Consider the following 26,902-nt stretch of genomic DNA (forward strand, 5'->3'; position numbering starts at 1 on the left):
GCTCCATAGAAATGCATGGGTAACCATCCGATCAGCCCAAAAAAACGGAATGGACGCAAAGAAAAACTGTCGTGTGCATGTAGCCTTAGCCAGAGTTCTTCAGCTATGCTGTCTGATTGACAGGGCCGGACATCTTTGGCCTGCACCTCTGCGCTGAGTAGCGTTGCAAGCGCAGAAGAGCCGATTCAGCTTCAGGAGCAGCAACTGCGCATGCACCTCAACACTTCTGGGTTGCGGTGCATGCGCAGTCGCTGTTCCCATAGTCCAATCAGCACTTCTTCGCTTGCACTGCTACTCTGAGCGGAGGCACAGGCCAGCGGTGATGAACTCAATCGAGTCGCTCATGTCTGAGGGGGGGGGGGGGGGGTTCTTGGAAAAGTGTCTCTAATGGGCGCTCCTGGGCGAGGACTGCAATGTGATGGCGTGCCGCAGCAGGGAGTGTATACTGTATTCTACCTGCCGCTCAGGACTGTGGTGAAGTCGGGTTAAATTTGCGGGAAGCCAGCGGCGGGGGGTCCTTTATTGGTACAGAATGTAAGCCGCCCCTCACTGTCCTCTTCTCTGACCTCTCCTTCTTCTCCGTGCTCTTGCAGACAGTGTAGAGGATGACTTTGAGCTGTCCACCGTCTGCCATCGTCCAGAGGGACTGGAGCAACTGCAAGAACAAACCAAATTTACCAAAAAAGAACTTCAGGTTCTCTACAGAGGCTTTAAAAATGTGAGTATGTGACAGCGGGGTCAACAATCTGCTGCCCGGATGATGTATCTAAGCCTATCGTGTGTGATACTGTCTACTGAGCTTCTGTATCTAATCTATTATATGTGATACTGTCTACTGAGCCTCTGTATCTAACCCTATCTGTGTGATACTGTCTACTGAATTGATTTACACATATCCCCCTAGCACGTGTTGGGACTTTAATCTTATTTTATTTACAATTGGCCACTAGGACCATCAGTGTCCCTGGATTGACACGTGTTAGTGATTCTAAAAAATAGCTTTTATTTCTTGTCCATAAAATGACTTACTTAGAACTCAATATTAACCCTAGAATTAAAATTATCAGCATAGCCTGCCTGCCTATTAGTGATTGTCACAAATGTTGTCTGTGATTATCGAGTTCGTCCACTAGATGGCGCTGTGCAACTGCAATAGCTTATTTAATACGTCCTTTATTATACAGGCATTTCTCTACTTGTATATTGCCCGCTGTTATTCCCACAGCGTGTAGGCTCCTGTGCCACCTTACTGGACTAGGCTCTTTTATTGGTGTCTCACTCAGACATAAATACAGGCCAGGCTATCACTGGCTAAAACGCTAACTTCACTAGCTGCCCCCCGACATGTTTCGCCATCCAGGCGTCTTCAGGGGTTTGGGCAGAGTCTGCCCAAACCCCTGAAGACGCCTGGATGGCGAAACATGTCGGGGGGCAGCTAGTGAAGTTAGCGTTTTAGCCAGTGATAGCCTGGCCTGTATTTATGTCTGAGTGAGACACCAATAAAAGAGCCTAGTCCAGTAAGGTGGCACAGGAGCCAGTGCAGTTTCTAGGTAAAATTTCTCTCAGGGCGAGTGTCAAAAAAACTCCCCCCCCCCCTCAAAACTGCTCGATGAAATAAGTGTCTCCCCATTGTAAAAAATGTGGAACCACATTGCACGGACGGTCAAAGTGACGCACCCAGCGACCCACTGTCCCACAGACTCAGGCTCTCACTCACAGCAGGCTTCTTTCTTACCAGGCGAGCAGTAACAGGGAGGCAGTGCGGGCGGGCGCGGCGGTGCTCACCTCACTACTGTACGTCACGCGCCGCGTGAGGTACAGTGAGTGAGCGCCGCCGCCCGCACTGCCTGCCTGTGGGGGACATTATTTTTAATAAGGATCACTATGGACATTATTTAGAAGGGAGGCTGCTGTGGGTGTCATTATAACTGTATAATGTCTGATAGGCCTAGTCCTGAGTTATATTACCCTGCCCTGTATAATAATGTACCCTGATACCCCTTAGTTATATTACCCCAGCGGGGTAATATAACTAAGGGGTATCAGGGATGGGTACATTATTATACAGGGCATGGGCAGGGTAATATAACTCAGCTCAAGACTAGGCCTATCAGACATTATACAGTTATAATGAGTAATGACACCCACAGCAGCCTCCATTCTAAATAAAGTCCAGAGTGATCCTTATTAAACTTAATGTCTCCCACAGTGACAGTGGCCCCCATTTTCATGTCTCCCACAGTGGCCCCCCCCATTGTAATTAATGCCCCCCCATTGTAATTAATGCCCGCCCCCATTGTAATTAATGCCCCCCATTGTAATTAATGCCCCCCCAGACCATCACTCGCCTCACAGCAGGCATCAGCACTGCTCAGGGGCTCAGGGCGGGCGGTAACAGGCAGGCAGTGCGGCGCTCACTCACTCAGTGTACGTCACGCGCCTGCGCCGCCTAGTGGGAGGAGCAGGCGCGTGACGTCAGTAAGTGCCGCCCGCACTGTCTGAAGAGTGAGAGGACTAGTCGGCACTCGGGCACAGGTCAGGCGAGATGTCAGAGGGAGGGAGCCAGGGCGCACGGCAGAGAAACGACAAGAGGGCACCCCTGCTGGCGCCCCCCTTCTGACAGCGCCCCGGGCGGACGCCCGTCCCGCCCGCCCCTAGAAACGGCCCTGACAGGAGCCTACACGCTGTGGGAATAACAGCGGGCAATATACAGGGAGTGCAGAATTATTAGGCAAGTTGTATTTTTGAGGATTAATTTTATTATTGAACAACAACCATGTTCTCAATGAACCCAAAAAACTCATTAATATCAAAGCTGAATATTTTTGAAGTAGTTTTTAGTTTGTTTTTAGTTTTAGCTATTTTAGGGGGATATCTGTGTGTGCAGGTGACCATTACTGTGCATAATTATTAGGCAACTTAACAAAAAACAAATATATACCCATTTCAATTATTTATTTTTACCAGTGAAACCAATATAACATCTCAACATTCACAAATATACATTTCTGACATTCAAAAACAAAACAAAAACAAATCAGTGACCAATATAGCCACCTTTCTTTGCAAGGACACTCAAAAGCCTGCCATCCATGGATTCTGTCAGTGTTTTGATCTGTTCACCATCAACATTGCGTGCAGCAGCAACCACAGCCTCTCAGACACTGTTCAGAGAGGTGTACTGTTTTCCCTCCTTGTAAATCTCACATTTGATGATGGACCACAGGTTCTCAATGGGGTTCAGATCAGGTGAACAAGGAGGCCATGTCATTAGATTTTCTTCTTTTATACCCTTTCTTGCCAGCCACGCTGTGGAGTACTTGGACGCGTGTGATGGAGCATTGTCCTGCATGAAAATCATGTTTTTCTTGAAGGATGCAGACTTCTTCCTGTACCACTGCTTGAAGAAGGTGTCTTCCAGAAACTGGCAGTAGGACTGGGAGTTGAGCTTGACTCCATCCTCAACCCGAAAAGGCCCCACAAGCTCATCTTTGATGATACCAGCCCAAACCAGTACTCCACCTCCACCTTGCTGGCGTCTGAGTCGGACTGGAGCTTTCTGCCCTTTACCAATCCAGCCACGGGCCCATCCATCTGGCCCATCAAGACTCACTCTCATTTCATCAGTCCATAAAACCTTAGAAAAATCAGTCTTGAGATATTTCTTGGCCCAGTCTTGACGTTTCAGCTTGTGTGTCTTGTTCAGTGGTGGTCGTCTTTCAGCCTTTCTTACCTTGGCCATGTCTCTGAGTATTGCACACCTTGTGCTTTTGGGCACTCCAGTGATGTTGCAGCTCTGAAATATGGCCAAACTGGTGGCAAGTGGCATCTTGGCAGCTGCACGCTTGACTTTTCTCAGTTCATGGGCAGTTATTTTGCGCCTTGGTTTTTCCACACGCTTCTTGCGACCCTGTTGACTATTTTGAATGAAACGCTTGATTGTTCGATGATCACGCTTCAGAAGCTTTGCAATTTTAAGAGTGCTGCATCCCTCTGCAAGATATCTCACTATTTTTGACTTTTCTGAGCCTGTCAAGTCCTTCTTTTGACCCATTTTGCCAAAGGAAAGGAAGTTGCCTAATAATTATGCACACCTGATATAGGGTGTTGATGTCATTAGACCACACCCCTTCTCATTACAGAGATGCACATCACCTAATATGCTTAATTGGTAGTAGGCTTTCGAGCCTATTCAGCTTGGAGTAAGACAACATGCATAAAGAGGATGATGTGGTCAAAATACTCATTTGCCTAATAATTCTGCACGCAATATACAAGTAGAGAAATGCCTGTATAATAAAGGACGTATTAAATAAGCTATTGCAGTTGCACAGCGCCATCTAGTGGACGAACTCGATAATCACAGACAACATTTGTGACAATCACTAATAGGCAGGCAGGCTATGCTGATAATTTTAATTCTAGGGTTAATATTGAGTTCTAAGTAAGTCATTTTATGGACAAGAAATAAAAGCTATTTTTTAGAATCACTAACACGTGTCAATCCAGGGACACTGATGGTCCTAGTGGCCAATTGTAAATAAAATACTATCTACTGAGCTTCTGTATCTAACCCTATCTGTGTGATACTGTCTACTGAGCTTCTGTATCTAATCTATTATATGTGATACAGTCTACTCAGCCTCTGTATCTAATCTATGTGCGATACTGTCATGCTGTACGATGTATGTAAGCCTGCTGAGTATGTATCTAAACCTCAATAATGTCTTCTAAGACAGTGTATCTAATCCAGTCATGTGTGATACTGTCTGATGAGCTGTATATCTAAGCCTACCATGTGTGATACTGTCTGCTGGGCCAGTGTATCTAAGCCAGTTGTGTGATACTGTCTGACTGACTGCATATCTAAGCCTTCCATGTGTGATATTGTGCAGCTGCTGTGTATCTCATGTCTGATACTGTACTGTTAGGCTGGTGTATCATGTGAGATACTATGCTGCTAAACAGTGTACCTAAGCTAATCATGTGTGATACTGTCTGCTGAGCTATCACCTGTGATACTGTCTGCAAAGCTTGTGTATCTAAGCCACTCATGTTTGATAATATCTGCTGAGCTGATGTAACTGAGCCTATCATGTGTGATACTGTCTGCTAAGTCTGTGTATCTAAGCCTGTTATATCCGATACTGGATGCTGAGCCTGTGTATCTAAGCCTGTTATATGTGATCATTAGTGTTGAGCGAATCAGTGAAAATTTGATTTGCTGCGAAGCCGAATTTCTTCGATGCGGCCTATGAGGGGTACAATGAAGGGGGGGGGGGGGGGGGGGGGCGCCGCAATCGCAGCTCCCGGTCATAGCACCCGCTACTTACTGCACAAATAATTTTTTTGTAAAATTCAGCGAAGCAGCCGAATCGAATTTATAAGTCCTTCTCTCATCTCTAGTGATACTGGATGCTGAGTCTATGTATCTAAGCCATGCTGGATGCTGAGTCTGTGTATCTAACCCATGCTGGATGCTGAGTCTATGTATCTAAGCCATGCTGGATGCTGAGTCTGTGTATCTAAGCCATGCTGGATGCTGAGTCTGTGTATCTAAGCCATGCTGGATGCTGAGTCTGTGTATCTAAGCCATGCTGGATGCTGAGTCTGTGTATCTAAGCCATGCTGGATGCTGAGTCTGTGTATCTAAGCCATGCTGGATGCTGAGTCTGTGTATCTAAGCCTGTTATATGTGATACTGGATGCTGAGTATGTGTATCTAAGCCTGTTATATGTGATACTGGATGCTGAGTCTATGTATCTAAGCCATGCTGGATGCTGAGTCTATGTATCTAAGCCATGCTGGATGCTGAGTCTATGTATCTAAGCCATGCTGGATGCTGAGTCTATGTATCTAAGCCATGCTGGATGCTGAGTCTATGTATCTAAGCCATGCTGGATGCTGAGTCTATGTATCTAAGCCATGCTGGATGCTGAGTCTGTGTATCTAAGCCATGCTGGATGCTGAGTCTATGTATCTAAGCCATGCTGGATGCTGAGTCTGTGTATCTAAGCCATGCTGGATGCTGAGTCTGTGTATCTAAGCCATGCTGGATGCTGAGTCTATGTATCTAAGCCTGTTATATGTGATACTGGATGCTGAGTCTGTGTATCTAAGCCTGTTATATGTGATACTGGATGCTGAGTCTGTGTATCTAAGCCCACCATGTGTGATACCTTCCCAGAGATGTAGATTCAGGTGCGATCTAGTTTGTGGTGACATTATACAAACCTCTCAGGTTCTGCCTGGGACACGTCAGAGATGGCGGCCGGGGGCACAGAACGCTCTTCCTGTGAATTATAGATGGCGGCGCTTGCACGCTCCTCATTATATAGATGCGGTCAGCGCAGGGTCGAGCTCTGATTTTTTCGCTTTTCAGTCTATGATCTTGGAAAGCTGGAGGCTCCAGTGTCCGCTGCCGAAACCACCGCACGTGTTAATACTTAATCACCTAATCTACTAATGGGATAGATGCAGAAGATACTCTGCGGACCAGACAGGGCCCCCTAGTGGTGAAATACAGGGTGTGCTCAAGTACTTCTGCCCATCTACAAATCATCTGTATCTACAGTCCACATCTGTCTGTACTAACACATAAGACGTGTCTCTCTGACTCACCTACAGTATACATCACAGTTCACACACTGTTTCAGGTGCGGCTTTCTCAGCCCAATAGTCCACCAATCCCCAGGCTGCAGCCTCGTGGTCTCTCAGCCTTGCCCAGCTGAGACCACACTCACCGAGCCTCACCAGGCCTCTGTTTGCACACTCCCCCCTTACTGACACCCTGGGAGGTGCTTTATGCCAGCCTGAGTACCTCCAGCTGGTCTCACCTGTGGTGGAATAGGGGTGTGGGCTGCACTATCCACCCCTTCCTTGCCTCTAAGGCCTCTTTCACACGGGCGTTGCGGGAAAAGGTGCGGGTGCGTTGCGGGAACATACACGATTTTTCCGCGCGAGTGCAAAACATTGTAATGCGTTTTGCACTCGTGTGAGAAAAATCGGCATGTTTGGTACCCAAACCCGAACTTCTTCACAGAAGTTCGGGCTTGGGTTAGGTGCTGGGTAGATTGTATTATTTTCCCTTATAACATGGTTATAAGGGAAAATAATACATTCTTAATACATAATGCATAGTACAATAGCGCTGGAGGGGTTAAAAAAATAATTAAACTCACCTTAATCCACTTGCTCGCACAGCCCGGCATCTCTTCTGTCTTCTTTTTTGCTGTGTGCAGGAAAAGGACCTGTGGTGACGTCACTCCGGTCATCACATGATCTGTTACCATGGTAAAATATCATGTGACGGACCATGTGATGACCGGAGTGACGTCACCACAGGTCCTTTTCCTGCACACAGCAAAAAAGAAGACAGAAGAGAAGCCGGGCTGCGCGAGCAAGTGGATTAAGGTGAGTTTAATTATTTGTTATTTTTTTTAACCCCTCCATCCCTATTGTACTAAGCATTCTGTATTAAGAATGCTATTATTTTCCCTTATAACCATGTTATAGGGGAAAATAATAATGATCAGGTCCCCATCCCGATCGTCTCCTAGCAACCGTGCGTGAAAATCGCACCGAATCCGCACTTGCTTGCGGATGCTTGCGATTTTCACGCAGCCCCATTCACTTCTATGGGGCCTGCGTTGCGTGATAAACGCACAATACAGAGCATGCTGCGATTTTCACGCAACGCACAAGTGATGCGTGAAAATCACCGCTCATGTGCACAGCCCCATAGAAATGAATGGGTCTGGATTCAGTGCGTGAGCAATGCGTTCACCTCCCGCATCGCGCCCGTGTGAAAGGGGCTTAACCTGTGTGAGATCTGTCACTGTCTCACATACCCCCCTCTCCCTTTGTTCAAGCCCGTGAGGGTGAACACATGCATAACCACGGGAGGCTGGTGAGAGGGCATCCACCAGGTCTATAACATTCCCTTTGTTCTGCCAGCCCCACGCCAGCAGAGCGTAGTTTATCACCAAAACTGACGTCTTGCCCAATAGAAACTGCCTAAAGGCCTCTTGTGCCCGACTCATGGCCAGATACTCTTTTTCTACTCTTTCCCAGGTGATGATGATGCGCTCTCGCACTCTTTGATCTCTCTCTCTTTTTAGATTCTCTGGCACTCTTATGTCCTTTTATATCCTTTCTTGGACTGCTGCAGCTCTTGACTGAACTGTTCCCAGTCATGGTCATGTCCAGACACTTTCTCCTTTGCGGAGCTCCTTCATGCCTGCCCCTGCTCGCTTCTTTCACGTGCATCTGGTTCACTTCTTCCTTCTTTCCAGCAGTGGTTTCCCCAGATTTGGTGGCAGTCTCAGAGACCTCTGCTTCTTTAGTGGCTTTTTCCACTTCAGCTGCCGCTCCCTTTGTCTTAACTTTGGTCTCTGCAGCACCTGGGGACTTCACGTCCACCAACACATCGGCCTTAAAGGGGTATTCCCATCATCAGTTTTCATACTTACCTTCGTCCAGCGCGACGTTCACTTCCTGGATTCGGCTGGGCATGATTGACGTCTTCTACTGGCCGGGCCGCGCTTGCGCAAAAGACTGAAGATTTTCTCCCGGCCGGGCCACGCGATGTACTGAACGCGCATGGCCCTTGGTGACTTATTCCCGGCCTGTATAGTAGAGCCGGCGTGCGCGTTCACGGCTCTGTACTATTCTGGCCAGGAAGAAGTCATCATGGCGCATGCGCGGCGGTGTGCGCGTTCAGGACATCGCTTTATCAGTCTCAGGTTTCACTACCGTGCTACCTCTTACCCGGGCTAGCATAGGATCTCTGAGTTTTGCCATCCCAAACCTAGATTTTGTTACAGGCAATTTAGGCAACACAGTAACCTTCCCCCTTGCAGACTTAGGGAGACGAGGACATTCCAGGGACATCTCTACCGAGATCATCATCCTTCTTCCGGACTTTGCCCCTGGTTCCTGGTACCACAATCACCTGCAGACTCCGTCATGCAACCGTTGCTACTGGAAACGCCCTGGCCTTCCCGGACGGTCACTCCAGCCGCACCCTTTAGGACTCTGTGCACATTTGCAGGAAATATAGGAACTCTTGAGAGCCAACCCATTCTCCACCTCCTTTTATACCCGTTGGTTGCCCTTGGCAACGGCACATATCTTTGTCTACGGAACTCCAACCGCAGAACTTGAAGCACTCTTACCCGATCCATATCTGCCAAAAGAACGGAAAATCCTTGCCCAGTATGAACTCTACCCTCAGGGTCTCGTATTTCAAGAGCTCCCACTGTACGGAGCCATAATCCGTCACAAAGGTCAGTGACACCATAGTTTTTGTCTCTGGCCTCCTTGTTACAAAGACCAGAATTTCAGGCAGGACCCGAGACACTTGCTGGCGAGAGTCTAGAATGACCCCCAGCGGGATTCCCCCGATCACTAACTCGCAGGATTTCTCCCACGGGCTATACCATTTTGCAGCCATTTCCACCGGTCAGTCTCTCGTACTGGGCTTCTGGCCCTTTAAGCTCCACACAGCAATTTCCTTTGCAACCCAGCAAAAAAAAAATAATGTCCAGAACAACACGGAGGCTGCCCTTTGCTGTGATGTCGTTCCCCCTAGCAACCACTTTGCCTCTTACTTTCTGCGTTGTCCTTTCAGCACGGACGTTGCCCGCATCCTCCACTAAATGTGAGGGGTAGCTCTCTTTCACTGGGGTCACGCTCACAGATATCTGCACAGACAACGGATTTTTATGTTCAAACTGTGCTTTATTGTGGCAAAAGCACAAACATAAACAGTACAAAATAAAAGCCTGCCCGTCTGGGCACTAACTAAGACATAAGACGTGTTTCTCTGACTCACCTACATTATACATCACAGTTCACACACTGTTTCAGGTGCGACTTTCTCAGCCCAATAGTCCACCAATCCCCAGGCTGCAGCACGGTCAGAATATCTCCCAGCCTCGTGGTCTCTCTCTGTCACTGTCTCACAAGACATATAGATAATGATTTTCAGTAGCCATTTTAGGGTAGACTAAGGTGTTTTCCGGTCCTTAGATATTGGGGCACATTCCCTAAGCCCCGCTTTCCACGCCGTTCTTCGGTTCCCTCTTGCAGTGCCGTCAGATTTGTCTAATTTATGATCAGGTGTGCGCCTCGTCATAATCCAGACGTATCTGTGGCAGTCCTTGCGTCTGGTGTAAAACCTTTTTCTGTTATGTTAGTACGTTTCCGGGGGCTGGAGCCCTGGCCCCGGGACGTCCCCTGACACATCCACACTCAGCCTCCATTCTGCTCATGTAGTGGGCACGGCCAAAATATTGTCGCATGGCCGGGTAGAAAAGGCGCAAAATAGTCGCAAGTCCCTTAGTAAAAGTGCCCCATAATACAGGCACCAGGATCTAGATGTCTATATATATATACATTGGATAGAGGCTCGGTCCACAGTGTACTTTCCAGCACTGCTGTACTGCAGCTCTGCTCCCACTGAACGGCTGCAGTCCCCGGCGTGGCCTCTGCACGGAGCCTTCTGCTTCTCGTTCCGTCCATTGTATGGTGTCTGGCACCGACAGCTATGGAAACAGCTGATCGGCAGAGGTGTGGGGTGTCAGAACCCCTCAATGATCAGATATTGATGGGCAATCACTGTCTCAGAACAGGAAAGCCCCTTTAAGCAGAAGGATGAAATAATATCACAGAAGCGCCCGCTCTGGAGCGATTCCGGATTATAGGGAGAGCAGAGGCGCAGTGTCCTGAGATTTTCTCCATCTGGAGGAGTCCTCCCCAGCAGGGGTTAACCAGAGGTGTCTGATCACAGCAGCATTTACGGACATTGCAATATGAGGCTTAAACACCCGGGGGGGGGGGGGGGGTGTTCACACACCAGCGCATCCTGGGAAAAGCGGGCGAGATGACAGCTCTGGGTGTGCACTTATCTCTGATTCCCTTTTAACAGGAATGTCCGACCGGCATCGTCAATGAAGATAGTTTCAAGCAGATTTACTCCCAGTTTTTCCCACAAGGAGGTGAGATTTATAATTCATTGATGCCGGATGGTAAATTTAAAGGGGTTTTCCAGGAGCGCCATATATTGAGGGCTTACACTCCAGATAGGCCATTAGGGATGAGCGAATCGACTTCGGATGCTTCATCTGAAGTCAATTCGCATAAACTTCGTTTGAATACTGTACGGAGCGTGCTCTGCGTACAGTATTAGAATGTATTGGCTCCGATGAGCCGAGGTTATTACTTCGCGAAGTCTCACGAGACTTCGGGTAATAACTTCGTAAATTAATTTTTACTGTAAAAAACCTTTTACCGAACTCGGGTCCAGTACCAAGGTTTTTTTTACAGTAGAAATTTATTTCTGACGCTATTACCCGAAGTCTCTTCGGCTCATCGGAGCCAATACATTCTAATACTGTATGGAGCGCTCACGCCGTACAGTGTTCAAATGAGGTTTTATGCCAATTGAATTCAGATGAAGCATCCAAAGTCGATTCGGTCATCAACATCTGACTGGGGGTTGCCTGACTCGCAGCACCCCCACCGATCAGCCGTGTGAAGAGGCCATGACGCTCCCATGAGTGCTGCAGCCTTCTCACAGCTTACCAAGCACAGCGCCGTACATTGTATAGTGGCTGTGTTTGGTATTGCAGCTCAGCCCCATTGCCTTGAATGGGGCTGAGCCTCGCCTAGGCCACGTGACCAACGAACGTGACGTCACGGGCCTAGCATGAGGCCGCTCACCAGATTGACGCAGCTGATCAGCGGGGGTGCCAGGTGTCGGACCCCCACAGCAGAGATACTGGTGACCTATTGTAAGGATAGGACATCAATATTCTGCTCCCGGAAAACTCCATTAATGCCTCTTTATAGATACATTTATCTAATTCCACTCCATCTATTGGGTTACTTGTGCCAGAAAATTGCACTAACATTTTGCTGCACATTGGCACGTCTTAAGCCGCGCTCTTTTTTTTCTGAAACCACGACCTTTTGCAGGGAGGCCACGCCCCCTTATTCAGCAAGACACAAAAAGTTCCTAAATCCCAAATAAACGTGTGTTAGTTTTTTTTTTTTTTTTTTTAAATTCTGACACATAAGGGTACTTTCACACTTGCGGCAGAGGATTCCGGCAGGCAGTTCCGTCGGCGGAACTGCCTGCCGGATCCGGCAATCCGGACGCAAACTGATGGCATTGAAATATGGGATCCGTCTCTCCGTTGTCATCCGGAAAAAACGGCTTAATTATTTTTTTGCATTTTTAAAGGTCTTGCGTATGTGCAGACCGGAATGCCGGATCCGTTTTGGTGAAACATTTAATGCCGGATCCTGCACTAATACATTTCAATGTAAATTAATTGGCAGGTGATCCGTATTTTTGGCCGGAGAGAAAACTGCAGCATGCTGCGGTATTTTCTCCGTCCAAAAAAACGTAAGAGGGACTGAACTGAACGGATTGCTCTCCATTCAGAATGCATTAGGATAAAACGTATCAGTTTTTTCCCGATATTGAGCCCCCTAGGACGGAACTCGGTGCCGGAAAAGAATAACGCCAGTGTGAAAGTGCCCTTAGCTTAGCAAATCTCCCCTGTTTGTTGGATACTTTTCATTTCCAGATGATTTCAGCATGCAAAATGATTCCATTCACAGCAAGCAGGGGTCTTGAAAATGGCGAGTAGTCGCACAATTTGTTAGAAAGATGCAGAACTTGATTATGATGATGATGATGGGGCTTGATTTACAACCTCTGTGGACTACGCCAGCAGCTGCTTCTCTGTATGTCACTAGGGCTCCCCCTACTGTGACCTTCTGTCATTACACTGTCTTTCTGAATGCCATCAGTTTCCAAACCAAGAATTCATGGAAGCCTGGTATTCTGTGTAAGGGCGGCTCCACATCAGCGTTACGGATTCCGTTATAACATGGTAATAAAGGAAAATAACGAAATTAGTAAGACGGAATTCAAAATGGAAACCTTTAGAGGCATTCCATTGTGATCCATCATAATAAAGGTCTGTGGGCAAGCAGAACTGATGCAGGATGGAAAATAAAGTCCTGTCGACAGGACGTTTTATTCCGTCCTAGAAATAATGGAAACCAGGTGGATCCGTTACGCTGCCCGTAGACTTCTATTATGACGGATCAAAACGGAATGCCTCTAAAGGTTTCTGTTTGATAATTCCGTTATTACCATGTTAGAATTTTTGGAAAACAGTCCTGGGGTGCTTTCAAGGTAAAATGGATAGTTGAGGGGCGTGCACATACAGTGGATATAAAAAGTCTACACACCCCTGTTAAAATGTCAGGTTTCTGTGATGTAAAACAATGAGACAAAGATAAATCATTTCAGAACATTTTCCACCTTTAATGTGACCTATAAACTGTACAACTCAATTGAGAAACAACTGAAATCTTTTAGGTGGAGGGAAGAAAAAAAACAAAACTAAAATAATGCGGTTGCATAAGTGTGCACACCCTCTTATAACTGGGGATGTAGCTGTGTTCAGAATTAAGCAATCACATTCACAATCATGGTAAATAGGAGTCAGCATACACCGGCCATCATGTAAAGTTCCTCTGATTAACCCCAAATAAAGTTCAGCTGCTCTAGTTGGTCTTTCCTGAAGTTTTCTTAGTCACATCCCACAGCAGAAGCCATGGTCCACAGAGAGCTTCCAAAGCATCAGAGGGATATCACAGAAGGTATCAGTCAGGAGAAGGGTACAAAAGAATTTCCAAGGCATTAGATCTACCATGGAACACAGTGAAGTCATCATCAAGTGGGGAAAATATGGCACAACAGTGACATTACCAAGAGCTGGACGTCCCTCCAAAACTGATGAAAAGACGAGAAGAAAACTGGTCTGGGAGGCGACCAAGAGGCCTACAGCAACATTAAAGGAGCTGCAGGAATATCTGGCAAGTACTGGCTGTGTGGTACATGTGACAACAATCTCCCGTATTCTTCATATGTCTGGGCTATGGGGTAGAGAGGCAAGACGAAAGCCTTTTCTTACCAAGAAAAACATCCAAGCCAGGCTACATTTTGCAAAAACACATCTGAAGTCTCCCAAAAGCATGTGGGAAAAGGTGTTCTGGTCTGATGAAACCAAGGCTGAACTTTTTGGCCATAATTCCAAAAGATATGTTTGGCCCAAAAACAACACTGCACATCACCAAAAGAACACCATACCCACAGTGAAGCATGGTGGTGGCAGCATCATGCCAAGGGGCTGTTCTTCTTCAGATGGAACTGGGGCCTTAGTTAAGCTAGAGGGAATTATGAACAGTTCCAAATACCAGTCAATATTGGCACAAAACCTTCCGGCTTCTGCTAGAAAGCTGAACATGAAGAGGAACTTCACCTTTCAGCATGACAACAACCCAAAGCATACATCCAAATCAACAAAGGAATGGCTTCACCAGAAGAAGATTAAAGTCTTGGAATGGCCCAGCCAGAGCCCAGACCTGAATCCGATAGAAAATCTGTGGGGTGATCTGAAGAGGGCTGTGCCCAGGAGATGCCCTCGCAATCTGACAGATTTGGAGTGTTTTTGTAAAGAAGAGTGGGCAAATCTTGCCAAGTCAAAATGTGCCATGCTGATAGACTCCTACCCAAAAAGACTGAGTGCTGGAATAAAATCAAAAGGTTCTTCAACAAAGTATTCGTTTAAGGATTATTTTATTTTAATATTTTTTCTTCCCTCCACCTAAAAGATTTCAGTTTGTTTTTCAATTGAGTTGTACAGTTTATAGGTCACATTAAAGGTGGAAAAAGTTCTGAAATGATTTATCTTTGTCTCATTTTTTTACATCACAAAAACCTGACATTTTCACAGGGGTGTGTAGACTTTTTATATCCACTGTAGGTCTAAATATCTCATAAACTGGGGAATGACCCCAAAGTGGTCATCATGTTCATCTCATTTGGCGCAGTAGTGAAGCCTATTCTGCGCCTTTGCCCCCAACGTCTTCCCTCGTCACTTTCTGCCATTTTCTCTTCCAGATTCCAGCATGTACGCACATTTTCTATTCAATGCATTTGACATCGATCACAACGGATCCGTCAGTTTCGAGGTGAGAATTTGTCACCCGCTTTACCTGGGCTGTAGACCCTCTTATATGGCTCCGCTAGTAGCAGCATAGCGCCATCACCCACAGGATCCATCAGAAATGTCTGACAACCCCTTTCAGAATCCATTTCTTGTACCCCAGGCAAAAAGTTTACTTTGCTGGGGGAAGTGGAAAGCAGCCAGTCATCCAGTGTAGTATCACATAGCGGCCATTCACATTACAACTGGTATTGGCTACAAACGGTTAGGGAGCGTGTCCTTCGCGAGTCTCTCCACGACCTTACATCATGACCACACAGTCGCCAACAGTCCCGTATTGTCAAGGACTATCCCCTGGAAATGTAAACTGTCCCAGAATAAAAATAAAAAAAGGATTGTGAAAGCCCCGCCTAGAAGTGGGCGTTCCCAGATGTGATTGGACATTCTGAAGGCGGGGCATAAATAGAATTTGTCATCAGATCGAAATTACATGCGAGATGAGCGCTCGTCAGTATCTTGTAATGGTCTTATTTCTATGTTTCCCTGTTCTGCAGAAATCAGCATTTTTATTTTATGCCAATAAGCCCCTGGGTGCAACGAGGGTGGTGCGGTTGCACCCAAGGCTCCGCTCCTTACCATTCCCTGCGAGACTTTAGGGCTAGGCGTGAGTACGTCTTGACTGCTTGGCCCTGCCAAAGTGGTGGGGGCACAGCAGGCAATGGAAAGGAGCAGAGCATTGGGTGCAAGAGCACTGCCTCCTTTGCACCCAGGGGCTAATTATCATAAAGTAAAAATGCAGCTTTCTATACAGTGGGGCCAAGACCGTTACAAAGCACGCATGTTGCGTGTAACTTGGATTCATGATGATGTATCTGGAGATGAGTCCCTTTAAAGGGGTTTTCTGAGACTTTAATAGTGATGATCTATCCTCAGGATAGGCCATCAGTATCTGATCGGTGGGGGTCCGACACCCGATCAGCTCCTATGAGCGTCGCAGCCTTCTCAATGCTTGCCAAGCACAGCGCCGCACATTGTACAGTGGTCATGCTTGGTATCGCAGATCATCCCCATTGACTTCTATAGGGCTGAGCTGCCCCTAGGTCATGTGACCGTTGAACGTGTTGTCACTGGCTTAGAGAAAGCTGGAGAAGGATGCTGCGCTACAGTGAGCGCCAGTGACATCTCAAACAGCTGATCAGCGGGGGTCCCGGGTGTCGGACCCCCACCGATCAGATACTGATCACTTATCCTGAGGATAGATCATCACTATTAAAGCCTCGGAAAAGCCCTTTAAATAGTCCGAATTTACCAACAAGAATGCCGGTTTCTATTGAATGACAGCAAGCAGAGAACTTGACTCTGAAAATATGGTGGGAAATTGAGAACTACTGAACTCACCAAACAGACCCCTGACTGAAATATTAAAAACCTCGCAAATTAGGACACGTGAGCCATTTCAGTGCTTCCTATTGCCCGGGTGATGAGTGGGTTCCTTCCAACTGCTTAGACACATTTGGAAGATCGGGCGGTGGTATTGTGGGTACATCTGGTACATGCCCAGAAATGAAGAGCTCTGTCTGGTGACTGGTCTATGGACCTCCCCTTTAAGGAGGAGATCTATAATAGTAGAACAAGTTGACAATGACAACAGATGAAACAAGTAAGGCCTCATGCACACGAACGTATTTTGTTTCCGTGTCCGTTCCGTTCTTTTTGCGGATAGGATGCAGACCCATTCATTTCAATGGGTCTGCAAAAAATGCGGACTGCACACCATGTGCTATCTGCATCAGTATGTCCGTTCCGTAGCCCCGCAAAAAAAAAATAACATGTCCTATTCTTGTCCGTTTTAGGCATTGTTACAAAGGATCCGCAAAAAAAAAAAAAAAACTGCTGGCATATGGATGTCATCCGTTTTTTTTTTTTTTGCAGATCCGCAATTTGCGGACAGCAAAACTCATACGGTCGTGTGCATGAGGCCTTACACTGCAGACCCTATTTTTGGCCAGTTACTGGAAACAACCATTTTTTCAAAAGCCACTTCCTGTCCCCTCCCACTTCCTGTCCCCTCCCTCTTCTTGTCCCCTCCCTTTTCCTGTCCTCTCCCACTTCCTGTCCCCTCCCACTTCCTGTCCCCTCCCTCTTCCTGTCCCCTCCCACTTCCTGTCACCTCCCTCTTCCTGTCCCCTCCCACTTCCTGTTCCCTCCCACTTCCTGACCCCTCCCTCTTCCTGTCCCCGCCCACTCCCTATATAATTAATTGGTACAAATCTCTGAATTTCCCTTTTCATTCACAGGACTTTGTGTCGGGGCTGTCTATTATCCTACGAGGGAGTATAGACGACAAGCTCAACTGGGCCTTTAACCTGTACGACTTAAATAAAGATGGCTGCATCACTAAAGAGGTAACGTTACCGTAACAGCCTAACATCTCTCCAACCTAACCTTAAAGGGGTTGTACCTCCATTAAATGTTATTTTTATATAATTCAGTGTGAAAAACTAGTGACGTCACATTTGTCATTTAGTTTCTGTTCCAAAAAGGCTCCAGTTGTGCGACATTGCCTTTATTTCATTACAGCGGTGCCTCATGGTGTTTAATCTGTATAGTTATGTGCACATCCACCTACTGAGGTGGTCGCACATGCTCAGCTCCATCTTTCAACTGCCACCAGCCATATATACTGTTAGAAGCTGTGACAGTTACAGGAGAGAGCTGCAGCAGAGAGGACACGCCTCCTGGGCTGTGATAGGGAGAGAGCTGCAGCAGAAGGGGCAAGCTTCTGAGCTGTGATAGGGAGAGAGCTGCGGCAGAAAGGACACACCTCCTGAGCTGTGATAGGGAGAGAGCTGCAGCAGAGAGGACACGCCTCCTGGGCTGTGATAGGGAGAGAGCTGCAGCAGAGAGGACACGCCTCCTGGGCTGTGATAGGGAGAGAGCTGCAGCAGAAGGGGCAAGCTTCTGAGCTGTGATAGGGAGAGAGCTGCGGCAGAAAGGACACACCTCCTGAGCTGTGATAGGGAGAGAGCTGCAGCAGAGAGGACACGCCTCCTGGGCTGTGATAGGGAGAGAGCTGCGGCAGAAAGGACACGCCTCCTGGGCTGTGATAGGGAGAGAGCTGCAGCAGAAAGGACACGCCTCCTGGGCTGTGATAGGGAGAGAGCTGCAGCAGAGAGGGCACGACTCCTATAGGACGTACTCTATCTGTTTGCGGAATGGACACACGGATCATCCGCATAGGTATGTCCGTTCCGCAAAAATATAGATCATGTCATCGAAATGCGGCACAAGGATCTGCGGTTTGCTGACCGCAAATGGACACAGCTGTGCGCATGGGGCCATATACCGCCACTATAACATCTGATTGATGTGACGTGTCCGCTCTGCGGGATTTTGCAGCATTGCGACTAACAAGCCACGCACTCAACCCCTTTGCCGCGTCACTTTTAAAGGGCAAGAGTCAAAATAACTTATTTGCCATTACTAGTAATTGTAAAAAAACGTAGCCCGTCCCCTCCGAGTGTTTGTCCGGGCCCCGCTTGTTCCATCTTTCTGATAAACGCGATCCACCGTACGCGATGAGCTGTGATAATAGAATGACTTGTCAATATAACTTTTCATTAGACGTTTCCTCCAAGATGTCTTAGGCCCCTGAGGGCATCATGAATGAATGCTGTGTCTAGGGTAAGGCATAGTCATCATTTCATTATTCAGAAACCGCTGACAATGCTCTCCGCCCCCCCGCACACGTTGTCAGCAAGTGTAGCAGCGGGTTCTGCGAATTACTTCTGATGTCAAGATGTCTTAAAGGGACTCGAAATAGTAAGGCCCCTTTCACACGGGCGAGTATTCCGAGTTGAAAGCATTGCACCCGCACTGAATCCCGACCCATTCATTTCTATGGGGCTGTGCACATGAGCGGTGATTTTCACGCAACGCAGGCCCCATAGAAGTGAATGGGGCTTCGTGAAAATCGCAAGCATCCGCAAGCAAGTGCGGATGCGGTGCGATTTTCACGCACGGTTGCTAGGTGACGATCGGGCTGGGGACCCGATCTGTATTATTTTCCCTTATAATATGGTTATAAGGGAAAATAATAGCATTCTGAATACAGAATGCAAAGTAAAATAGTGATGGAGGGGTTAAAAAATAAATAAATAAAAACTCACCGAGTCCACTTGATCGCGTAGTTGCGGATCTCTGTCTTCTTCTGTAATGTTGAGCTGCCGGCTAAGGACCTGTGGTGACGTCACATCACATGATCCAATCACATGGTCCCTCACCATGGTGATGAACCATGTGATTGGACCATGTGATGAGCACAGTGACGTCATCAAAGGTCCTATTCCTGTGACAGCAAAGAAGAAGACACAAGAGATGCCGGCTGCGCGATCAAGTGGATTAAGGTGAGTTAAATTATTGAAAAAATTTTTTTTACCCCTCCAGCGCTATTTTACTTTGCATTCTGTATTCAGAATGTATTATTTTCCCTTATAGCCATGTTATAAGGGGAAATATTACAATCTACACAACACCGATCCCAAGCCCAAACTTCTGTGAAGAAGTTCGGGTCTGGGTACCAAACATGCCGATTTTTCTCACGCGCGTGCAAAACGCATTACAATGTTTTGCACTCGCGCGGAAAAATCACGCATTTTCCCGCAACGCACCCGCATCTTATCCGGGCAAAAAACATGACGCCCGTGTGAAAGAGGCCTAAAAGTCAAAAAAGTCATAAATGTCACTTTTTTATTGTAGACATTTCACGTATGTCTCATGTAAATATAGTTAGTGCATAATTTTGCCCCCTTTACTAAATATTAAAGGGGTTTTCCGAGAGTAGAAAACTGAAGACCTATGCTCAGAATAATGAAACCCCAAAAAAACACTTCCCCACTTTTTTTTGTTATGCTCAGAATAAGTCATCGGTATGTGATCGGGTGGAGTCCACCTCCCAGCGCCCCCTCCAGTCCCTAGAGAGTGTTGCAGCCCCTTCCTCAGCCAGTGACATCACGTTCGTTGGTCACATGACGTATGTGCCGCTCAGCCCCATTCAAGTAAATGAGCTGCAGTACCAAGCATGGCCACTATACAATGTCCAGCTCTGTGCTCGGAATGCTGTGAGGAGGCTGCAGCCCATTCAAATAGGTGATTGGTGGTGGGCAGTGATGGCCAGTTGGCAGTGTTCGCCCGCGAACACATGCGGGCTGCCATCTTGACTCACAAGTCCGGCGATGCACAGGCAAGTCCTTACCTGTGCCTGCGTCCCGAGCCGGTCTGAAAACAAGTGCGGTCAGCGGGAGCAGGCAGTTCCGAGAACAGCCCCCGGGGGCCTTCATCGGGCTGTTCTTACCTTCAAGTAAGATGTTGTGCGCCCCCGGAATTCAGTTGGATATAAACCGAGGTCTTGTTGTTAGGAATTTTTTTCAGGGAAAATGTAGCATTTAATTGATGATAAACATGCATAAAATCAACCCTAAGGCCTCATGCACACGACAGTTGTTTTTTGCGTCCGCAAATTGTGCATCTGCCACAAATTCCTTGTAATAAATACCTATCCTTGTCCGCAAATGTGAAAAAAGTAGGACATGCGCTATTTTTTTTTGCTGAAGGGAAACACGGACAACGGACGCGGAACACAAACGGATGAACTATCAGCATTTTTTTGCTGACCCATTGAAATGAATGGGTCCCCATCCTATCCGCAAAAAAAACGGAACGGAGGCCGAGAAAAACAACTGTCGTCGTGTGCATGAGGCCTTAAAAACCTGTTTTTTCCCCTTGTTCACTGGTCATCACGCACGCGTTTTAGACGAATAGGTCACATTCACACCGCGTCAGTTGATCAGTACTTTACATCAGTATTTATAAGCCAAATCCAGGAGCGGGTCCAAACATCTTTTCAGTGTAACTTTTTGGCCTCATCCACAACCCACATATCCGTAAAATACAGATGCCGTCTGTATGCAATCCGCATTTTTCTCGCTCCAGTCACTAGAAATGATTATTTTTGTCCACGAAACGGACAAGAATAGGACGTTCTACAATTTGCGGAACGGAGACACGGATGCGGAGAGCACGTGGATGACGTCTGTTCTTTTTTGAAGATCCATAGAAATGACTGGGTCCGTGTGCGATCCGCAAAAATGTGGATCAGACACAGATGCAAAGTACGGTCGTGTGGATGAGGCCCTTTCCTGGCTGTCGTTTGTGAGATATATTATAGTTTATTTTTCTATTTATTTTGTATAGAAAACGATTTGATTATTTTTTCACCTTGTTACATTTTGTTTGAATGGAGCAGCGAGACGAGGGGGGGGGGGGAGGGGAAACACGGAGAGATAGACGGTAAGGAGAAGGGGGGACAAAGCACATACAGTAAATGGGGGATGAATATTTTAGGGCACATTCATGATTTTTGCCATGATTTAGTCATCATTTTTGCCGGGATTTTTTCTGGCTTTCAGTTCAATAGCTGCACTGCTACATAGTGATTTATGGTCACATGACGGGTGTCGCACCCATAAACGTCAAGTTCATATAAGGGCTGTTTCACACGAGCGAGTCCATTGCGGGAATCGCGCTCCGTGAGTGTGATCCTCCGCTCTGGACTTGCAGGAGCGCACGGCCTTATCACGATTCATAATGCTATGCGTCTCCGCATGGCCTTTTTTCCACAGAATATGGCCTCATGCACACGACCGTTCCGTTTTTTTTGCGATCCGCAAAAAAACGGAAGCCGCCCGTGTGCTTTCCGCAATTTGCGGAACGGAACGGGCGGCCACTTGTAGAAATGCCTATTCTTGTCCGCAAAACGGACAAGAATAGGACATGTTATATTTTTTTTTTTTGCGGGGCCTCGGAACGGAGCAACTTTTGCGGCCCCATTGAAGTGAATGGGTCCGTAACTGAGCCGCAAAAAAACTGCGGCTCGGATGCGGACCAAAACAACGGTCGTGTGCATGAGGCCTCATAGTGACATAAAGCTGTCAGTAGGATTCTGTAGATCCAGGCCATGCAGAGACGCACAGCATTATAAATCATGATAACGCCGCGCGCTCCTGCAAGTCCGGAGCCGAGGATCGCACTCACACACGGAGCGCGATTCCCGCAATGGACTCGCTCGTGTGAAACAGCCCTAAGGGCTCATGCAAATGAATGTAAGGTCTCCATGCCCGTGCTGTGGACCGCCATGGGTCCGCAATCTGCAAAATACAACAAAAGATAGGCCATTCTTGGAGGCACGGATCCAAAATCCCACAGAAGCGCTTCACAGTGCTTCCGATCCGTGCCTCTGCTCCTTGGCCGTATCTGGTGGATCGTTCATTAACTTGAATGCACACGCGGACCGGGCGTTTACGGATCCCTTGCATTCATCTGCACGAGCCCTTACATTGTAGATATGTTTTGCTTTACGATTAGATTAACTCCGTTACATTTTATCTTCTTCTCGCTTCCGTAGGAAATGATGGACATCATGAAATCTATATACGACATGATGGGCAAGTACACATACCCAAACATGCGAGAGGAGGCTCCGAGGGAACACGTGGAAAACTTTTTTCAGGTAAAATCCTGAACTTACAACAACTTTGTTCACATGAAACTTTTTTTGTTTTCAGCCTACAGTATGTCCACCACAAAACGAAGCAACTCATCAGCTACTAATGTACAGCTTTGTGTACGCAGCTCCTGTGCGGCCCTATGTGTCTCCATGGTTACAGGCTGCAAAAGGAACCCTGTGTACTCCGATTGTGAAGGCACGTGTCACCTGCCTCCTCTTCTGCTGTAGGGGGCAGATGGAAGCTCTTTGATGCAAGACATAAATTTCAAGGGGTTTTCCATTACCTAGATATCGGTATCCTGTGGTTTTGAGACCCTGCACCCCCATGATCGGCAGTTTCGGGCAGCTGCTGGTGCTTCAAAACTAAACTTTGGAAGGAATGGGAAAAACAAGGTTCCATCCACGGTGAAGTGGCTGTGCCAGGGCGCCGGCAGTGCCCTCAAAAGCTGATCAGAGGGGGTGCAGATCCTGAGGATAGACCATCAATGAATAAGTACTGTAGAAATTAAGCAACTTAAAGGGGTTGCCCCTTCGTACATAAATTTCAGAAACCTGCTGAATCGCCTATGGACTTTCCTTAGCCCAGTGGCAATTGAGCAGGTTCTTATACCATTACACGCTACTTTATAGCATTAATGAAATTTATCTACAAAGCAGACAACCCCTTTAAGCCGAGTACAGTTCTGGTTCAGAATTCAGCTCCAAATCCCCCCCCACATAGACATAGATTCCACCAGTAGGGGGAGCCTAGGAGATTACTGCATACAATGTTTACATTGAACTCAATAATAGCACTGTATGCATTAAGCTCGTGAGCTCCCTCTAGTGGCAGATCTAGGCAGACAGAGGTTTATCACTTCACCCTATGCCTATGCAGAGGAATTTGGCCTCTGGATTAGAAAACAGGAGCTTTATGAAGATATATTAAGAATGACAGGGTAAAATGTTGGATCTAAAGTGACATGGATAGAGGGATAAATAATTTCATGTGTATATATATATATTTTTTTTTTAGAAAATGGATAGAAATAAGGACGGTGTAGTTACCATTGAAGAATTCATTGAATCGTGTCAGAAGGTAAGCTCATGACATACGAGGACTTGAAGAATCTACCCAGACTTTGCAGTAAACATATATAACATGGACCAGTCAGACCTAAGTGTGAACTGTGCACATCAGACTGGAGGGAGAGGAATTAAAACTAGTGGAAAAGGAGGAGCCCCTACTATCTCTAGAACGTAGCACCACGCGCATGCACGGCCGCCCTCCATTAATTTCTATGGGAGTGCTGGAAATAGCTGAGCCGGTGGCGCTCCCGTAGAAATTAATGGAGGGCGGCCGTGCATGTGCGGTGCGCTCTTGTTCACTTTGTGGCACCCGCACCTATCTGATTTTGCATACCCTAACGATATATGCCACCAATGTTTGAGCTGAGACAACCCCTTTAATGTAGAAATTATAGGACCAGCCCTAGCAGTGCTTCTAAAGATGATGTGCCAGCCATGTACCAATGCTGTGCCCATACCATGGTGCCTGTAAGAACGTGCCAACAACTGTGCTCCTAATATAGTGCTAACACTACCTGTACAAATGTGCCAGCCACTTATCTGTACTAATCAGGTAGTGCCAACCTACTGGTGCTCATAGAAATGTGCCAGCCACTTATCTGTACTAATAAGGTAGTGCCAACCTACTGGTGCTCATAGAAATGTGCCAGCCACTTATCTGTACTAATAAGGTAGTGCCAACCTACTGGTGCTCATAGAGATGTGCCAGCCACATATCAGTGCCCATACTATAATTCTTTATGGGATAGCAGACAGCATGTATGCTCAACCGCCAGTCCATTTATATGAGGGGAGTGGGACCCCCATTCTCATGACTGGTACGGGTCCCAACAGTCAGACCCCCCCCCCCCCCCTCACAAATCTATCCCATATCTTGCATATCCTTGGACACCCCCTTTAAGAAACAGACTATGGGACCAGTCCTATGTTTAGTGCTAAACCTTATAATGCTGTGCTAGTACCGAGGTGCCAGTCTGTTGAATGTGGGGTACCGCACACCGTTATCGCTGGTGCCAGCAAGGACTTGTTAGTCGTAATCAAGTAGTAGAAAATTGCACCACACAGATTTTTCTTTGCCGTAAAGTTACGTTTTAATAGTATTTCATCGTATGAAAATTACGATCCAGTGCAATTACAGGACGTGTAGGACAGTCATGTACATATCAATATGGCGACCGGACGTTTCGGCCTGTCAGGGCCTTCTTCAGCGCTCTATAATCTGTGGCTGACTTCCTGTCAAGGATGGCGCTGGATACCGAGGTGCCAGTCCTAGTAGCACCCATACTATAGTGCTAGGTCATAGTACCGATAGAGACGTGCCAGCTACTCTGCTCATACTTTAGTGTCAACCGCATTAGTACAATTATGCCAGCCACTCATCTGTGCTAATACTGTAGTGCCCATACAAATAGGTCACCCTCAATGAAGAAATTAGAGCACCAGACCTGGCAGTGCTTATACAAATGTGCCACCCATCAATCAGTGCTGATACTGTGATGTCGGCCATAGCAACTCTCATACCATAGTGCCGTACAAATGTGCTCAAAATGTAGTGCTTACCCTACTAGTGCTCCTACGTATATGCCAGCCATGTATTAGTGTAGTGCTAGACCTCGTACTGCAGCGCCCATGGTGTAATGCCCGGCCCTTGTAGTTCTCACCAATGTGCCATGTTATATTACTAGCCCTAGTAGTGTTTATACCAGTCCATAGTACCCGTACACATGTCCCCTATAGTGAAGGCCTCCATTGCTAGCTGTCCCCGTCATTTTTGGCAAGACCGGATGTCAATCTACTGTGTATGGGGAGCTCCCGAATCTCCCTTGACAGATAATGTCATGAAGGAAAGTTATCGGTGGCCTTGCGTTACAACGCCCGATCCTTTTGTAGTCCCGGGAGATGAACCGCCAACAGAGGTGTCTGGCATCGGCTTTCTCCCCGCTCTCTATTGAAAGCACAAAGAAACTCGCCAAACCAGGCATATACATAGATGGGGAGGCAGGAGAGACTTGGCTGGCATCCATTGAAGGTGTATGGATACCTTGTCCTTAGTCCACTTGAGTTGGGTCTGTACGGTAGTGGGGGAGGGGGTAGGCCAGGACGTCTTTATCCATAGGGTCTTGGCCACGCATTACCTCCACCGATCTTGGTGAATCGCTCTTTTTATAACAACATTTTCTGCTTTTTCCTCTGCAGGATGAAAACATCATGAGATCGATGCAGCTCTTCGACAACGTCATTTAACAAACTCATGGTCTTCAAGATTTTCTTTTGTTTTCAAGGTCAAACTTATAACTAGACAATAAGGACGCACAACCACTGGAGAGCGCACTTCCGACGCAAACTGAAAATGCAAACCTAATCTCTGTATCACGACCTGGCTGTTGTTAAAACACTTAAGGGGGCCGATCCCTCACTTGAAGATCCCAAAGCATTGCCTACTAACACTAGGATTCTTCCACCTTAAGACCTTCATGATGAGAGCAGTCATCTCCGGCGCGGACCCTTGCGGAGATCTTGAAAGCTCTGAAGTAACTTCCAGCCGACTTCCGAAAAACCAGGAAAACCTTAGAAACTTCTTGCATTTCTTTCAGATGATAGTAGTACCAGACAGCATTGATGTTCACTTATCACAGCGCATCTTAAAGTGTGTCGTCTTTCGAAGGAGATGCTTCAGCCAAGTGACGCGATTCATCCTTAGTTTATCACTGACTAATGAAAGTTGATTATCACTTGCTTCATTACATATCTCTATAGCATAATTACCAAAGTTTGAAGCCCCGCCGCTAAAATTGGAACCGTTGGAAAGTATGCTATAGTAATGTTCCTTTAGCGCTTCCTACAGCTAAACTGGACCAGACATTTTTCGACCTATGGGTACCCATTCTTAAAGGGGAAATCCACCTACAGTTTTCTGACATGCCTTATAGAGCCCCAAAGCTACGAAATCACTTCATTCCTTCGAGGTCCTGAGCTTCAGCAATGTTCATAGAGTTCCCAGTCGACCTCTTTTAGGAATTGTTCTTGAAGGGTATTGGTCCTCCCTGCAGAGATCTAGCTAGCATAAGAAGTCTTACCTGGGAAAGAGTATGCAAATCAAGTCTCCTGCAGAAGGAGGGAAACTACCTCTCTAGTCTCACCTATAGGTAGCTACCTTGTCAGTCCCTGTTCCTCTGGCTCAGCTGATTTTTTTCCCCTTTCATATCAGTAATATACTATTTATTTAGTGTTATGCCT

At 46.9% G+C, this 26,902-nt stretch overlaps 2 protein-coding genes across 2 annotated transcripts in view; one reads left to right on the plus strand and one right to left on the minus strand.

Moving 5' to 3' along the window:
- The window catches only part of OGA (O-GlcNAcase), a 104,420-nt gene that overhangs the window by 50,361 nt on the left and 27,157 nt on the right, over window positions 1-26,902 (minus strand). The window lies entirely within an intron of this gene.
- Window positions 575-26,902, plus strand: KCNIP2 (potassium voltage-gated channel interacting protein 2; the record flags this gene model as incomplete). Its single annotated transcript, XM_040436386.1, has 7 exons — window positions 575-718; window positions 10,932-11,001; window positions 14,988-15,058; window positions 17,331-17,438; window positions 22,496-22,600; window positions 23,613-23,675; window positions 25,862-26,902. Coding segments are annotated over 7 exons (609 nt in total), but the record flags the coding sequence as incomplete, so codon positions are not given.

This window comes from Bufo bufo, chromosome 6 (assembly GCF_905171765.1).
Source record: "Bufo bufo chromosome 6, aBufBuf1.1, whole genome shotgun sequence".
NCBI lineage: Eukaryota > Metazoa > Chordata > Amphibia > Anura > Bufonidae > Bufo > Bufo bufo.